Source organism: Pelobates fuscus, chromosome 3 (assembly GCF_036172605.1).
Source record: "Pelobates fuscus isolate aPelFus1 chromosome 3, aPelFus1.pri, whole genome shotgun sequence".
NCBI lineage: Eukaryota > Metazoa > Chordata > Amphibia > Anura > Pelobatidae > Pelobates > Pelobates fuscus.
The window spans coordinates 126,110,353-126,127,217 of record NC_086319.1 but is presented as its reverse complement, the minus strand read 5'-3'; the positions used below and the strand labels follow the sequence as shown (position 1 = coordinate 126,127,217).

Here is a 16,865-nt window from a genome sequence, read left to right as displayed (position 1 = left end):
CTGCGTTGAGGCCTCCACTCGGTCCTCGAGTTTGGCGGTACGTTCACCCAGGGCCCCGATCTCAGCCTGCAGGACTGCGGTAGACTTAGCGATTTCGCCCGCAAGGAAAGCCCTTACCTCCGCTAATTTTGCGAGGACTGTGTCCTGATCATCCGGGGAAGCCTCCCTGTCAGTACGGGGCGAAGCCTGCGGGGTCGAGCCAGCGCCATCTTGGGTCCCCACGCGGCCCTGTTTTTGCGCCGACATGAGGTCGAGAACTGTGCCTCCGGAGTCGGTGCCCCTCTTCTGCAGCTTCTTAGTGTGCTTCCTATCCATCTCAGGAACCTCCTCAGGGTAAATATTCAGGCAAAAGGTCGCTTTTGTAAGCTATAAGGGCGCGTTTCGCCGGGAGCTCTAGTGAGACACGTCTAGTCTCATCGACGGTCAGACCACGCCCCCAGAGTTAGGGTTTCTAATCACTGTTTGGTTTTGTGAAATAGCGTCTTTTAAAGTGTTTATTGTTTTATCAACTTAACCCAAGCCACATAGGCATTTCCGAAGGTAAACAACAAAAAGGTTTATCCAAAAATATTAAAGAGTGGCATTAGTTTGTCAAGTATAGAAACTTTTGAGAAGGATGTTTGTCCTGTATGTGGTTGACAGAAATCCCCTTTGATTATGATATTACAATGGTTAGAATAAAGACAAGGAAATGTGAAAACTATGGGATTTGAGAGAAGCAGCATACCTGCAAACATAAGCGGCTCTTTAAAAAGATGGCCTACGTCCCTATCGAAATGTAGAATATGGTAATCTGACCAAATACAGTTCTTAATGCTGGAGGAAACTTGAGTGGCATTGGTTTCTCTAACAGGTACACCACCTTTGATTGCTATTAGTTTTTCAGATACCCACTGTATGGTTAGTTGCTTGCTGTTTGAGATATGAGTATCTCCCAAAAGTGTGTACACCCCTCACATTTTTGTAAATATTTTATTATATATTTTCATGTGACAACACTGAAGAAATTACACTCTGCTACAATGTAAAGTAGTAAGTGTACAGCCTGTATAACAGTGTAAATTTGCTGTCCCCTCAATATAACTCAACCCACAGCCATTAAAAGTAAGTAGTGTCTGTATTTTCACTTATTGGCATTTATACATTGAGACATGGAGTGGGCTTGGTACCCAGACCACTGCATTCAAATGGTCTGGTCTGGGTGCCTATAGTGTCCATATAAACATTTAGCAAATACATCACAATCAAGTTCAGTCAAGCAACAGCCAAGGCACATATTGAAAATGATGAGAAGAAATAGCAATACTATTTTATTTCTTCTCTGCATGCTTTCCCTATGTTGACTGCCAGGTGCAAAGGACAATATAACAATATATTTGTTAAATACAGGGGAAGACAGAGCCCAGCCTCTACCTGAATACTTGATATGATTTTACTCATAAATAGTAAATAACAAACATGCAATGCAGATGGTCAGGTTTTTTTAGAAGCAGACTTCTTCCTCAATTCAACGGCTGTATTGAATGTAAATAAACCCATACAGGTCAATATACAAGGCAGCATAAATTGCCACACTGCTTACTAATTCATATACACTTGGATGTCAATTTAAAGATCTGTGGTATTTACTATCATGACTCACACTCTGGCTTGGAAGTATAATTCAGCTAGCACAAAATTCAAACCACTGACACGTGAAGTGAATAACATTGATTATATCATTACAATGGCACTGGTCAAGGGGTAGGATATATTGGGCAGCAAGAAAACTGTCAGTCGACTGGTTCAAAGCATCTCCAAAAAGCCTTGTGAGGTGTTCCCTATATGCAGTGGTTAGAATCTACCACAAGTGGTGCAAGGAAGTGTCACATGGGTAGCAAAGGCTAGCCTGTCTGGTCTGATCACACAGAAGAGCTGCAGTTGCTCAAAATTCTGAAAAATGTAATGCTAGCCATGATAAAAAGGTGTCAGAATACACAGTGTGTCACAGTTTGCTGCATATGGTGACAGGTCAGAGTGCCCATAATCACCCCTGTCCGCCGCCGAAAGTGCCTTCTATGTGGACATGAGCATCAGAACTGGACCATGGAACAGTGGAAGAAGGTTGCCTGGTGTGAAGAGTCACATTTTCTTTCAGATCAGGTTGATGGCCGGGTGCGTCGTATACCTGGGAAAGAGATGATAGCAGAATGCACTGTGGAAAAAAGGCAAGCAGACGGACACTGTGTTATTCTCTGGGCAATGTTCTGTTGGGAAACCTTGTTCCTGGCATTCATATTGATGTTACCAGGGACGTTTTAGCCGCGAGGCAAACAAGGCATTTGCCTTGGGCGTCATTTTCCAGGGGGCGGCAAAAAAAGCCGCCTCAAATGCCCAGGGCAAATGCCTTGTTAGCCTTGCGGCTAACTGACATGCCAGCCGGCCGGCCGGCTCCCAGCCTCACCCTGCGGCGCGCAAGGGAGCTGAGCAGACAGCTCAGAGGAAGTGCTCCCTCGCCAGCGCTGCCCGCCAGCCCGCCCAGCAATCCCACTAGAACCCCCAGGGAGAAAGAGAACCCCCTGGGAGAAAGATAACCCCCCTCAGCATTCCCAAAGGTAAATAAAAAAAAAATGTTAATGTGAGTGTGTGTGTATATCTGTTAGTGTGTGTGTGTGTATGTCTGTTAGTGTGTGTGTGTCTGTTAGTGTGTGCATGTTAGTGTGTGTGTGTCAGTGTGTCTGTGTGTGTGTGTCTGTTAGTGTGTGTCTGTGTGTGTGTGTGTTTGTGTGTCAGTGAGTGAGTGTGTGTCTGTTAGTGAGTGTGTATGTTAGTGAGTGTGTGTTTCTGTTAGCTAGTTTATGCGTATTTGTCAGTGAATGTGTGTGTGTATTTAGAAGGCGGGGCGGGGGGAAGGGTTGGGTGGGGGTGGCGCCTGAGTTTTGTCCTGCCTAGGGCAGCACAAAACCAGGATACACCACTGGATGTTACTTTGACACATCCCTAGCTAGAGATTTTTGCAGACCATGGACACCCCTTCTTGGTAATTGTGTTCCATGATGGTAGTGGCCTCTTTCAGTAGGATAATGCACCCTGCCACACCGCAGAAATTGTTCAGAAATTGTTTGAAGAATATGTCAAAAAGTTCAAAGTGCTATCTCCCTCTACCTAACAATCACTAGGTCCAATACAGTAGCTCTCAATTCCATAAACCACATCGAAAAGTGACCTAGACTACCAGTTATGGTGTCTCCAAATTCACAAATATGAGCCCCACATTAGACACCTATATTAAGTAATCTAAGTACCTCTAAGGCATTACTGTAAACCTAATGTAAGCCTACCGTGACCTACTGCATACCTACTGAACACCTACTGTAAACCTACTTGTACCAAATCTGAATGTTGGCAATATGACTTGTCATTTTTCCCCCTTGTCCTTTCTGTACCCTGAAAACGCATAAAAATTGTCAAATTGAAAAAAAAAGTTCAAGGTGTTGCCTTGGCCTCCAAATTCGCTAGATCCCAACCCAATTGAGCATCTGTGGGATGTGCTGGATCCAATTCATGGAGGGCTCCCCTCGTAACTTGCAGGACTTAAAGCATTTGCTACTAATGTCTTGGTACCAGATACCACAGGACACATTCAGAGGTCTTATGGAAACCATGCCTCGATGCGTCAGAGCTGTTTTGGCAGCACAAGTGGGACCTACAGGATATTAGGCAGGAGCACAGTGCTAGAAAAATAGCAAAGAGTAAGCCTATCAGTTATAGCTGCAGCAAGTTATGTCGTTGGTTATTATGGCAAAAGCCAAGTAGCCAGGTAGGTTTTAATTATTGACAAATGATTGCTCGCACAAGTGTTTATCAACATGTTTGCTTACATTCTTTGGAGACAATGCTCCAAAATAATGACTGTTCTTCCTGTTCTGGGCAGTTGGGAGGTATAGCGCAAGCCGATTCTTATACGCGTTCACCACTATAGTTATTGTCACTGATAAGTGTAAATGTTTGTAGCATGCTTGATTTTTTTTTTTTTTTTTATTATTCCAATATTTTTTTTTATTTTTATGGTGCATGAAAGATCACAACATTTCTTGTATGGCCACAACAGCCTTAACAAGCGCATTGGTTACAAGTGTACGAGCATATTTGTGGTAGGAAAGAAACTTGTACATAGTTTAGTGAGTTGCTTGGTTCATAGAAACATTGATGAGTTTAGCTCGGGAGTAGCGAGGATAAGGATAAGGACCAGAAGCTTATTATCTAGTGAGCTTGTAGCAATTACGTATAATGAGGAGCGCTGCCTGTTTTTGCGTAAGTTGTATATACATTAATGAAGGCTATCATGTGCCTCCCAAGTAGCAGTAGACTTTGCAATTGCATGTTACAGTGAGTCATACAGAGGGTATTACTGTGTCTGTGACATTCGGGGCTGACGCTCGTTTGAGGTTTTACAGTAGTATGTCACCTCACAGTGTATGTATAGGGTCCGACGTCTGTTTGCCACTGACTGCTTGTGGTGAGGATGTCATCTGCGTAGGAGTGGGTATTGGTGCGGTATGGTGTGTGGTAGAGGTTTGTTGCGGTGGGTGATGCCCCATAAGGTGGGGTATGTGGTGTTCTGATGTTCCATGTTTGGAACACGGGGTCTGCTCTGGAGGAGGGAGGGCGGCCTGTGGGCAGCAGGGAGACGTGGGTCGAGGTATCCCTTCAGTTACAGTCGCCTGTAGCGTGGGGTCATGGGTATTGGGGACCTCAGGTAGCAGGTTGGTCCGTGGTGTGTGGTAAGGGGTCTGACGCCGGGGTTCTGTAGTGTGTGTTTGCTTTGCTTCCCTTTCGTTACCTGGCGTGTGGCTTGTGTCGGCCTCGGCCAGGTGTGTGAGGGCGGAGTCTTGTGTGTCAGGTGTCACAGGTGGTTCTCGTGCTCAGCATTGTCATTCTGGCAGGGGGTGACGTGCGGTCAGGGGTAGTAGGGGGGGAGTGAAGGGGAGGTAGCGATGGCGGGGGGTGACCAGGAATTAGTTTGGTTGTGCCTGGGTGTGAGAGGTGGGGTGTGGGCTTCGGGCTCCCGGGCCTGTGTCCGCGTCCCAGCTCCCCCCGTCCCTGGGTCCGGCATCGGCGTGCCCATTTCGGATCCGTCTTTCCGTCGGGACTGCCTCCGATGTTCCGTCGCTCCTGTCTGAGCCCTCCGGCAGGGGGGGCCTCGTATTTGATCCCGGGGGTTGCGTGTCTCCTCCGGTCCCGGAGGGGGAGGCGAGCCATCTTAGCCAGTGGTACCAGGTGTCGTGGTAGCGCTGTATACGTCCGGCCGCTGAGAGGATCAGCTCCTCGATCTGTCTGATGTCCTCCACTCTGGCTAGCCACTCTCTCAGCGTCGGGGCCGTGGGTTGTTTCCAGTGTGTCGGGATAAGACTACGCGCCGCGTTTAGGGCGTGCTTGATTTTAAACCACAGATGTTATTTAAAATAATATACTTCTGTTATTTTGTTGTTTGTGACACGAGTGAGACAAGTTAATATGGTTCCAGTGCTTGCACATTATAAATGAGTAAGTAGGTTGGTAAGTAGGTCAAGGTCGTGATTTATTTTTGAAAGCCTGACACTCCTTTCTTTTCTTTTTGCGTTGACACAGAATGCTAAAATCATCTTTAATTAGGGCAATGCAATCTAATTTAGGGCATCCTTTTTTATTATGATTGAAGTATCTGTTTAGATGAAAATAAAAATAGATTGCAGTCCTCTATTTTGTATTGCTTATTCTTCTTTAATTGGGTTGGCCTAATTTCCCAAGCTTTGGATTAGTTTATCTATTCTGCCTGGCTTTATGGGAGTGCTGTGCAAACATGATCTTTCTGAGCTGCTCTAGAAAATGGGAATATTTAACAAATCGTTGTGATTAAAATAGACAGACAGAGGAGTTTCCCTCCTGATTTCTCCTGATTTTTAACAATATCTTATTAGATATTAAATATTACACATTCAAAAAGTATATTTTTAATAATCTCACCTTTATCTCAACTAAAGAAGAACTTTCTTAAAAGAACACTCCGGCAACATAACGTCATTGGAATTAAGTAGTTATGGTGCCAGGAAATCCATGGCAGCAAGCTTACCTTTAGGGGTTAAACCTTGCACAAATGCTGTCCTCTTGCAAGAATCTCAAAGAGACAGAGTGACAGGATTCCATTCTAGACTTGTTGTTAAACTATTCATGCTCGGTTTAACCACTAAAGATAAGCTGGCGCCACAGACCTCCTGTCACCATAACAACTTAATTCTGATAAAGTGTTCCTTTTATTCTACAATAATATTTCAGAATGTGCATTAAAAACCTTTGAAAGAAAAATTTGGTTGATAGCAAATAGCATTTATGGCATAACTTTGCTAGAATGGCAAATAAAAATAAACAAAAACTTATTCTAGTAAATTGAGTTGATTGTGGGTTTGTTGAGTTGATTGTGTGTTAGCCCATAGCAGAATGTTAGGATTGACAGTATAATTCTAACGTATGTGTATACATGAGAAAAACACTAATATAAAAAAAACAGGTTTGTCAGACTGGTTACATGAAGAGTTACATAGTTACATAGTTACATAGTTAGATAGCTGAAAAGAGACTTGCGTCCATCAAGTTCAGCCTTCCTCACACCTGTTTTTTGCTGTTGATCCAAAAAAAAAACCCAGTTTGAAGCACAATTTTGCAACAAGCTAGGACAAAAAATTCCTTCTTGACCCCAGAATGGCAGTCAGATTTATCCTTGAATCAAGCAGTTATTACCCTACATTGAAAGATTATATCCTTGAATATTCTGTCTTTGCAAGTATGCATCTAGTAGCTGTTTGAACATCTGTATGGACTCTGATAAAACCACTTCTTCAGGCAGAGAATTCCACATCCTGATTGTTCTTACAGTAAAAAAACCTTTCCTTTGCCTTAGACGAAATCTTCTTTCTTCCAGTCTAAACGCATGGCCTCGTGTCCTATGTAAAGTCCGGTTTGTGAATAGATTTCCACACAATGGTTTGTATTGGCCCCGAATATATTTGTATAATGTTATCATATCCCCTCTCAGGGGACGTTTTTCTAAACTAAATAGGTTTAAATTTGTTAACCTTTCTTCATAGCTGATATGTTCCATTCCTTTTATTAATTTTGTAGCCCGCCTCTGCACTTTTTCTAGTGCCATGATATCCTTCTTTAGAACAGGTGCCCAAAATTGCACAGCATATTCAATATGTGGTCTTACCAGTGATTTATAAAGAGGCAAAATGATATTCTCGTCCCGAGAATGAATGCCCTTTTTCATGCATGACAATACCTTACTGGCCTTGGCCACTGCTGATTGACATTGCACATTGTTGCATAGTTTGTTGTCTATAACAATTCCCAAGTCCTTTTCGTGTGTTGTTATCCCTAATTCACTTCCATTAAGGGTATACGTTGCTTGTGTATTCTTTACGCCGAAGTGCATAACTTTGCATTTTTCAACATTAAATTTCATCTGCCATTTGAGTGCCCAGTCCTCCAGTCTATCTAAATCCTTCTGCAGCAAAGTAATATCTTGCTCACATTGTATTATTTTACAAAGTTTTTTGTCATCTGCAAACACTGAAACATGACTTTCAATGCTGTCTTCAAGATCATTTATAAAAATGTTAAATAGAAGGGGTCCCAGAACAGACCCCTGAGGGACACCACTTGCCACCTCTGTCCAGCTTGAAAATTTACCATTAACGACAACTCTTTGTATTCTGTTTTTAAGCCAATGTTCTACCCAAGAACAAGCATTTTCATCGAGACCGATTTCCTTGAGTTTGAACACTAATCTTTTGTGTGGAACTGTATCAAATGCCTTGGCAAAATCCAAATAGATCACATCCACTGCAACACCCTGATCTATACTTCTACTTACTTCTTCGTAGAACGCAACCAAGTTAGTTTGACATGACCTGTGCTTCATAAAACCGTGCTGATTTTTGCTGATAACCATATTCTTCTCAAGGAATTCTTGAATATTATCCCTTAATAACCTTTCAAATATTTTACCAGCCACAGAAGTTAAGCTCACAGGTCTATAATTTCCAGGCAAGGATTTTGAACCCTTTTTGAATAAAGGAACCACATCTGCCTTCCTCCAATCCTCCGGAACACTTCCTGAAAGAAAAGAATCTTGAAAGATTAAAAACAGAGGTTCACTTATTTCTACACTTAGTTCCTTAAGTACACGTGGATGGATACCGTCAGGCCCTGGAGCTTTGTTTATATTAACTTTCTTTAGTTGCTGCAGCACATTGTCTTGAGTTAACCAATTACAATTATTCTGCAAGTTTTTAGTAGCAATCATTTGCACATCTATTGCCATGGGTTCTTCTTTAATATATACGGAGGAGAAATAGTTATTTAGAATTCCTGCCTTTTCTTGGTCTTCATTAACTAACACCCCTGTTTCAGTTTTAAGTGTACCTATACTTTCATTTTTGGGTTTTTTGGAATTTATGTACTTAAAAAATGCTTTGGGGTTGGTTTTGCTCTCTTTAGCTATCATTTTTTCATTTTGAAGTTTAGCAAGTTTAATTGCCTTTTTGCACGCATTATTTGCTTTCTTATATCTTTTATAAGATGCATCTGATTTGTCTGATTTAAATGCTTTAAATGCCCTTTTCTTATTTTTAATCTCTTGTTTTACTTCTCTACTAAGCCACATTGGTTTTAATTTGTTTCTTTTATACTTATTTCCCAATGGTACATACTGAGAAATGTACCTTTCTAATATTTGTTGGAAGATGATCCATTTATCCTCAGTGTTCTTTTCACTAAAGAGTGTTAAAATGTTCCCAGGTAAATACCATGGAGTGACGAGGAGTCAACTTTCTATAAATATATACTTTTAAGTAGTGGTTTTGCATTTGCTGTTAACCCCAGCATATAAAATTTTGCAAACCTTTAGCTTGAAAACATAAAAAATACACTATAGTCACCAGAACCACTACAGCTTAATGTAGTGGATATGGTGTCTATAGCCTCTCCCTGGACGGTGATCACCTATGGGAAAGCATTGGATTGGTGAAGATTGACCTGCGTAGCATGGGACAAAGGTGAGTAAAAACACCTCTCTGATCTAAACGGGCCTGGGGACCTAAATAGGTAGTTGAACACTATAGTGTCAGGAATACATGTTTGTATTCCTGACACTATAGTGTTCCTTCATTGATTCAATTCATCTCTATGAGGAGATGCTGATTGGCCAGGGCTGTGTTTGAATTGTGCTGGCTCTGCCCCTGATCTGCCTCTTTGTCAGTCTCAGCCAATCCTATGGGGAAGCATTGTGATTGGATCAGGCTACCACTTCTGCTGATGTCAGCAGGCAGTATGCAGATCTAAAGGAAACAGGGAAATGTGCAGCTGCAGACTTGAATACAAGTAGGTTGTACTATTTTTAGGGAGGCATGAAGGGGTCAGGGGGACTAGATGGTGTTTTTAACCCTATAGGGTCAGGAATACATGTTTGTGTTCCTGACCCTATAGTGCTCCTTTAATAACAATTTTTAACAAAGTTAAATTGTATGCTACTGACCCACTCAAATTACCTTTATATTAGTCTTTCTTTTTCTTGTTTTTACTGGAGCTAACTTTTTTGATTTTTGTATTTATTGCAGTAAATATATCTATGTGGTTTGCTGGAACAATACACCTATAATTTTGACTTGTAGTTATAAAATCAGAGATGTAAACAGCTTCTTTTATAATAGCCGACTAATTTTTCATGCAGCCATCTAGCTGTAAAGTTGGAGTATTTATTGATAACCCGGATTTGCCATAAGGCTATGACCTCATGGGCGGCAAGCGGAATAGGGGCTGTGTTCTGTCAGATTCCTGGACCACATCAGAAAGCTGTACCGTGTCACTTCCGGTGATGTGGTATCAGCAGGGCTGCCATCAGAAATTTTGGGGCCCCTGACACAGCTCAAGGTCTGGGACCCCATGGTACCTGCACCCGAGTCCACCCAAAGGGCTGCCCCCCCCCTTGAGTCCGCCCACAGGGATGCAGTGTCTGTACTGATTCTGGTGTGTGTATAGTGGATGTAGAATGTGTGTAGTGGATGCAGAGTTCGTGTGTAAAGTGGATGAGGTGTGTATTTAACGGATGCAGTGTGTATAGTGGATGCAGATTGTACATTTGTGCAATGTATGAGGTGTATATTAGATGCAGAGTGTGTATTTGTGTAGTGGATGTAGTGTGTGTTTATAGTGAATGCAGAGTGTGTGTGTGTTTGTGTAGTGGATGTAGTGTGTGTGTGTAGTAAATGAGATGTGTATAGTGAATGCAGAGTGTGTGTGTGTGTGTAGTGAATGCAGAGTGTGTGTAGTGGATGTAGTGTTTAGTGAATACCGTGTGTGGATGTAGTGTGTGTGTGTGTGTGTGAATATAGTGAATGCAGAGTGTGTCTTTGTGTAGTCAATGTAGTGTGTGTGTATAGTGACTAGATAGTGTTTGTGTAAGTATTTAATGTGTGTTTGTTTGTGTAGTAGTGTGTGTAGTGACTGCAAAGTGTGTGTGTTTGTGTAGGTACTGCAGAGTGTGTGTTTGTGTTAGGAAGTAGTGTGTGTAGTGACTGCAGAGTGTGTGTTTGTGTAGTGGATGTAGTGTGTGTAGTGACTGCAGAGTGTGTGTGTGTGTGTTTGTGTAGTGACTGCAGAGTGTGTGTTTGTGTTTGGAAGTAGTGTGTGTAGTGACTGCAGAGTGTGTGTTTGTGTAGTAGATGTAGTGTGTATTCATTTGGGGGGTATATGTTAGTGTATAGTTTGTATAAATGTTAGTGTATAATTTTTGTAAATGTTAGTGCATAGTGTGTGTAAATGTTAGTGCATAGTGGTGTAAATGTTAGTGTATAGTGTGTTTAAATGTTGGTGTATAGTGTGTGTAAATGTTGGGGTATAGTGTGTGTAAATGTTGGGGTATAGTTTGTGTGTGTAAATGTTGGTGTATTGTGTGTGTGTGTAAATGTTAGTGTATAGTGTGTGTGTAAATGTTAGTGTGTGTATGTAAATGTTGGTGAATAGTGTGTGTGTAGGTAAATGTTAGTGAATAGTGTGTGTGTGTGTATAAATGTTAGTGAATAGTGTGTGTAAATGTTAGTGTATAGTGTGTAAATGTTATTGCATAGTGTGTGTAAATGTTAGTGAATAGTGTGTGTGTAAATGTTAGTGTATATTGTGTATAAATGTTAGTGTATATTGTGTATAGTGTGTATAGTGTGTGTGTGTGTGTGTGTGTGTGTGTGTGTAAATGTTAGTGAATAGTGTGTGCGTGTGTGTGTAAATGTTAGTGAATAGTGTGTGTGTGTGTAAATGTATGGGGCTGCAAAATGTAGGGTGTGTGTGTGTAAATGTTGGTGTATTGTGTGTGTGTGTGTGTGTGTGTGTGTAAATGTTAGTGTGTGTATGTAAATGTTGGTGAATAGTGTGTGTGTAGGTAAATGTTAGTGAATAGTGTGTGTGTGTAAATGTTAGTGTATAGTTAGTGTATATTGTGTGTAAATGTTAGTGTATAGTGTGTGTGTGTGTAAATGTTAGTGAATAGTGTGTGCGTGTGTGTGTAAATGTTAGTGAAATATACTGCCCAGATGCTCTTCTGTAGAAGTCTCGTAAGCCGTGCGGAGCGTTGCCATGGCAACGCTCTGACGAGACTTCGACAGAGCAGAGCATCTGGGCAGTATATTTCAAGTGTGCTGGGCCCCCTGCAGAATACAGGTAGCGGGGGGCCTGCAGTGCACACATATATAGCGTTAATCGCTATATATGTGTGCACATAGCTAATGTGGGGCCCGGGACTACCTGAGCAGTCCGGGCCCCCCAGGACCGCCGGGCCCATGACAACTGTTATGGTTGTCATGCCCTGATGGCGGCCCTGGGTATCAGCTGTGTCTCCGTGGTTTAATGTGCTGCGCATGTGCGCAAACACCACTGGTTCAGGAAAATGATAGCACAGGGCTGCCAGCACAATCAGCACCAGAATGTTTTCAGAGCCTATGTTGGGGTACTGTGCCTGGGTATCTGGGGGGACACTCCTACCGGTGGGTACTGTGTGTGTTTTAAGTAGGCCATGTCAGCCACTATGTTCATGCAAAGCTCCGCCAGCATGCTTTTTAGCAGGGGTGCCGTGACTGGTTCCCCAGCTGTGGGTGTCTTAGCTTTGTGCTTAGGCAGTAGGCCAAACAACGTCCTCTCTCTTAGGTCAAAGGAGACATGCTCTGTTGAGTAATAGTAACTTTCACCACCCAGCGCCATCTTGTCCCATGCATACATTTGCGAGCTCCTCAGGAGATCCACTATATCTCAGCATGTTGTGCCAACCCCCCAAATATAACATTATTATTAGCATTTATTCCACAGTTACAGTTACAGAAAATGGATGTATTAGAGGTGAAGGCCCTACTCAAGAAAAGGTTAGAAGAGGATTTGTGTTAGGCAAATATATATCGTTTGGTTTATTACCAAGGGGCACTTACTGGTTAGGTGGTCTGACCTGGACTGAAACCTGAGTGTCCCGTTTCTAGGCAGTGACGATACTACTGTTCTTATCCAGCCGATATATATATATGCATCTTGCATTTCAAATGTTTTCAGCATTTTCTTAATTATCATTGCATTTGTGCTACGTTTACAAAAGATATGCAACATTTTGGATAAGTCTACAGGGATGAAAATCACAACTTTTTTTTCATTTTGCAACTAGGTTGTGCTCAATATGTTTCATAAACAAATACCCTAGTTTATTTTTGCCTTGTGTTTATTTCAATAAGTCACAAATTATTTGTGAAGGTGTGCTTACTAAATGTAAATGTTCTATTTTGATTCATGTATTTCTGATGGGTTTATTTTATGGTATTTTACTGAGATAGGAAGTCAAAGTGGACGGATGCTGGAGATTGCTCCATGGCAGCGGCTACCTCATTCCATACATCCAGCAAAAGCTATAACTTGGAAGCATTTTTTAGGTAAGAAATTTGTTTCCCTTTATGGAAATGCACTTCTTACAGGGCCGGACTGGAAACTAAAAGCAGCCCTGGAAAAAAATTCTATACCAGCCCAATAATGCGTCGCGCCAGCATAGTGTGCTGATATAGAGGGTGAAAAAATAACTTGAAATTGAAAACTCTTACTCCAACGAAAGAACGCATATAGGGCTTCAAAATAAACAAAAGAGTGCCTATATTTTAAGTAGACGTACATTTGCATGTAATCAATGTTCCAGTACAACTACTTTGGCCTATTAAGGACATTTTAGTAATGGGACTGAAATGCTGAATGTCTGCAATTGCACAACTAAACAAAAATGAAGTTAGCTTGTTTATTTTGAAGTTCTATGGGTGCGCTCTTCACTTTAAATATGTTATGGTGCATGAGTATGCAACTAGCAACAAGACTGGGCCAATACGTGCTCATTACACACACACACACACACATATATGTATATATATATATATATATATATATATATATATATATATATAATAATGACATTTATGTGTGTATTATGCATATATAAATGTATATTACTATATGTGTAAATATTATAGGCATAAATATATGTTACTAATACACACATCAATGTATATATATATATATATATATATATATATATATATGTGTGTGTGTGTGTGTGTATTACTGTCAGGATCACATCAATTTACGTCTATTACCTTTACCTCGTTTAGTGTATCTTGTCTCCAATTGTCTCCTTTTTTTCTCTTACAGCGACCCTTGTGTCTCTTTTACTTCATCCCAGTCCCTGTGTGTTTCTTTTTACCCTTCTCCAGCCTCTGTATTTCTCTTTCCCTAGCCCCTTGTGTTGTTCTTAGCCCCAGCCAACAAACCTTCTGTGTCTCTTTCTTCCCTCTCCTCCCTGTCTCTCTTCCCCCTCTCCTCCCTGAGTCTCTCTTCCCCATCTCCTCCCTGTGTCTCTCTATTACCCCTCTGCCTCTTTGTCCCCCTTCCCTGGTGTCTCTCTATTACCCCTCTCTTTATTTCCCCATCCCCTGTCTCTCTATTACCCATCTCTTTGTCCCCCCAACCCCTATGTCTCTCTATTACCCCTCTGTCTCTTTGTCTCCCCCTTCCCTGGTGTCTCTCTATTACCCCTCTCTTTATTTCCCCATCCCCTGTCTCTCTATTACCCCTCTGTCTCTTTGCCCCCCCCCTTCCCTGGTGTCTCTCTATTACCCCTCTCTTTGTCCCCCCCATCCCCTGTCTCTCTATTACCCCTCAGTCTCTGTGTCCCCCCTTCCCCAGTGTTTCTATTACCCCTCTATTTGTCCCCCTTCCCCTCTTTTTGTCCTCCACTTCCCCTCTATTTGTCCCCCCTTCCCCTCTATTTGTCCCCCCCTTCCCCTCTTTTTGTCCCCTTCCCCTTCCCCTATTTTTCTCTGTACCTGCTGCTGCTACAGGAGGACTGAGGGAGGGGGCGGAGCTAACTACCATGCTCCCTCCCGGTTCCCATAATTCCCAGCATCTACAGATCATAGAGTAATCCCTACTCTATGATCTGTAGATGCTGGGAATTATGGGAACCGCGAGGGAGCTTGGTAGTTAGCTCCGCCCCCTCCCTCAGTCCTCCTGTGCTGACAGCTATGCTGCTGTCAGTATCAGTGAGTGTGCTGCTGCATCGCTTAGGCGGCCGCCCGGCACACTCACTGATACTGACAGCAGCATAGCTGTCAGCACAGGAGATGGGGCTGCCGGCCGCAAGGTGAGTAATCACCTCAGAGTGTGCCGCCGGACCGGCCACCCGGCGGCACTGACATGCGGCCGGTGGCCGCGATTTTATTAGACAGCAGGGCTCCCTCTCACTCTCCAGCCCCCCCAGGTGCCGCGGCCCACCGGGAAATTTCCCGGTATCCCGGTGGGCCAGTCCGGCCCTGACTTCTTACTATGGTAAACTTGCTTTTACTGACATATATACAGGTAAGTCCATTTTACACGTTTAACTGTGTAATGGTGGAGAACTAGACATGCATTTACTGTTCATAACCTGGAATGTGTTTTTTTTATACCATTACAATTTTAACTTTTCTATCAGGATGATTAATATCAATTAATAGACATCTGAACAGTTCACAGAACTCAGTTCATGGAGATCAAATTTTATTTAAAAACACACACACAGACTTACAAGTGGTTTAGAAAGTATAGCAAGTTAGATGCTGAAACATTTAGATATTAACCTTTTTTAAAAGGGACCCAAATTACATCTATGGTGTTTGCTTGAGGACCCATTATTAACTGTAAAATTGGCTATATGATCCATTCTGCAATTTTAATTTAACATATGCTAAATAAAAATTCTACAAAACACATTCATTAGATTTTTTTTTCCCAGAGTACCATTGCCATTTGAATGCAGTGATGTATGTGTGTAGTGTTGACGTTTACATGGTGTGTTTATGTGTAGTTTTGACACTGGAATGCAAAGCTGTACCTGTGCGTATTATTGGAAAATGCAGTTGTGTGTTTTGTATGCTTTTGAATGCAGCACTTTGTTTACATGTAGTGTTTGTATGCAGGGTTGTATTTGTGTGTAGTGTTGGTGTTTTAATACAGGGGTGTATTTGTATGCACAGTTGTTTTTTTAATTCTGGAATGTATGCACTGTCTCACACACAGATACACATATGGACACACACACACTGACACACTCAGATACGCACAGGTAAATATACACAAATACAGATTGATGCAAGCACTTACCCAGATATATACACACTCAGATACACACTGACACACACACAGATACACATAGATACATTTTGGCACAAATACACATACAAACAGACAGACACACAGGTATGCATTCACACAGAGACACACACATATAACTAACAATTAACAATTAGCCACCCTGCTGATTCCGTACCTTTTTCGGTGCAGTAGGGTTGCTGTGGCTGGGGTGGGAGCTGGCTGACCAAGGCTGATGGGCATCTGAGGTTCCAGACTTCACTCCGCCTACTGTGTGTGCGCATGACCTGACCACACTTTCTCCTCGCAGGACACGGAGAGAAACTTAACGCTGATGGGGCCCCTGATCTAAGAGCCACATTTGAGAGCTCAATGGATCGTATGTTTGACAGCCCTGTTTTAAGCAGCAAAACCACTTTATCTTAATGTAGCAGTTTTGGAGCAAAGACACTGACCCTAAAGTTTTTGAGAAACACTAATATTTAGATTTGTAACAGAGCATGCCTTTAGTGGCTGTCACTAGACACATTGCCTCACAAAAACCTTTAAAATGAAACATCTTGTGTTCGGTGTCATCGCACACAGCATGATGATTTCAAATGTTCATAAAGAAGTATTGAGATAATGATTCTCTATGAGTACTATGCGATTGCTGATCATGGTGTTTGACATGCATGTGCTGTATATCCCCAGTAGTAGCAGTGAATTGGACCACAGATCAGCAGAATAATAAGCTCACGATGGACTGAGTGGTTGTGCTAAGAGACTGGGACAGTCTATTACACAATTTATCTAGTGTATTAGGTTTCCAAAGTGGGAAACTAAATGTTGAAAGGAACACTCTAACATAAATAAATATGTTAGAGATAAGGGAGATCATTCTAAACTACCTACAACCAATCCCAACAACTTCAATAATCCAAACTCCAAGGAGGAACAGGCAATGTTTTTAAAAGCAACACTAGCATAAAAAAAAATTATATTTTAAAGCATGACAAATTGCTCCATGTTGCGTTTGCAGACTGAGTCCCCATGGTGACCAAGGTCAGATTGCTATTCATTGAGATTTTCTGCTATTTGCTGGAGTTACCTTTGTTCAACTTAAGCGACATGAGCTTGTGCACAATTTTCATTTGTTACTTTATACTGAC

At 42.0% G+C, this 16,865-nt stretch overlaps 1 protein-coding gene across 1 annotated transcript in view; it reads left to right on the top strand.

Moving 5' to 3' along the window:
* LOC134602511 (F-box/LRR-repeat protein 21-like) overlaps positions 1-16,865 on the top strand; it is a 57,719-nt gene that overhangs the window by 30,752 nt on the left and 10,102 nt on the right. Inside the window, exon 3 of the mRNA XM_063447452.1 lies at positions 12,882-12,977. Coding sequence (XP_063303522.1) covers positions 12,916-12,977 — 62 coding nt within the window. The 5' untranslated portion in view covers positions 12,882-12,915. The remainder of the gene's footprint in view (positions 1-12,881; positions 12,978-16,865) is intronic.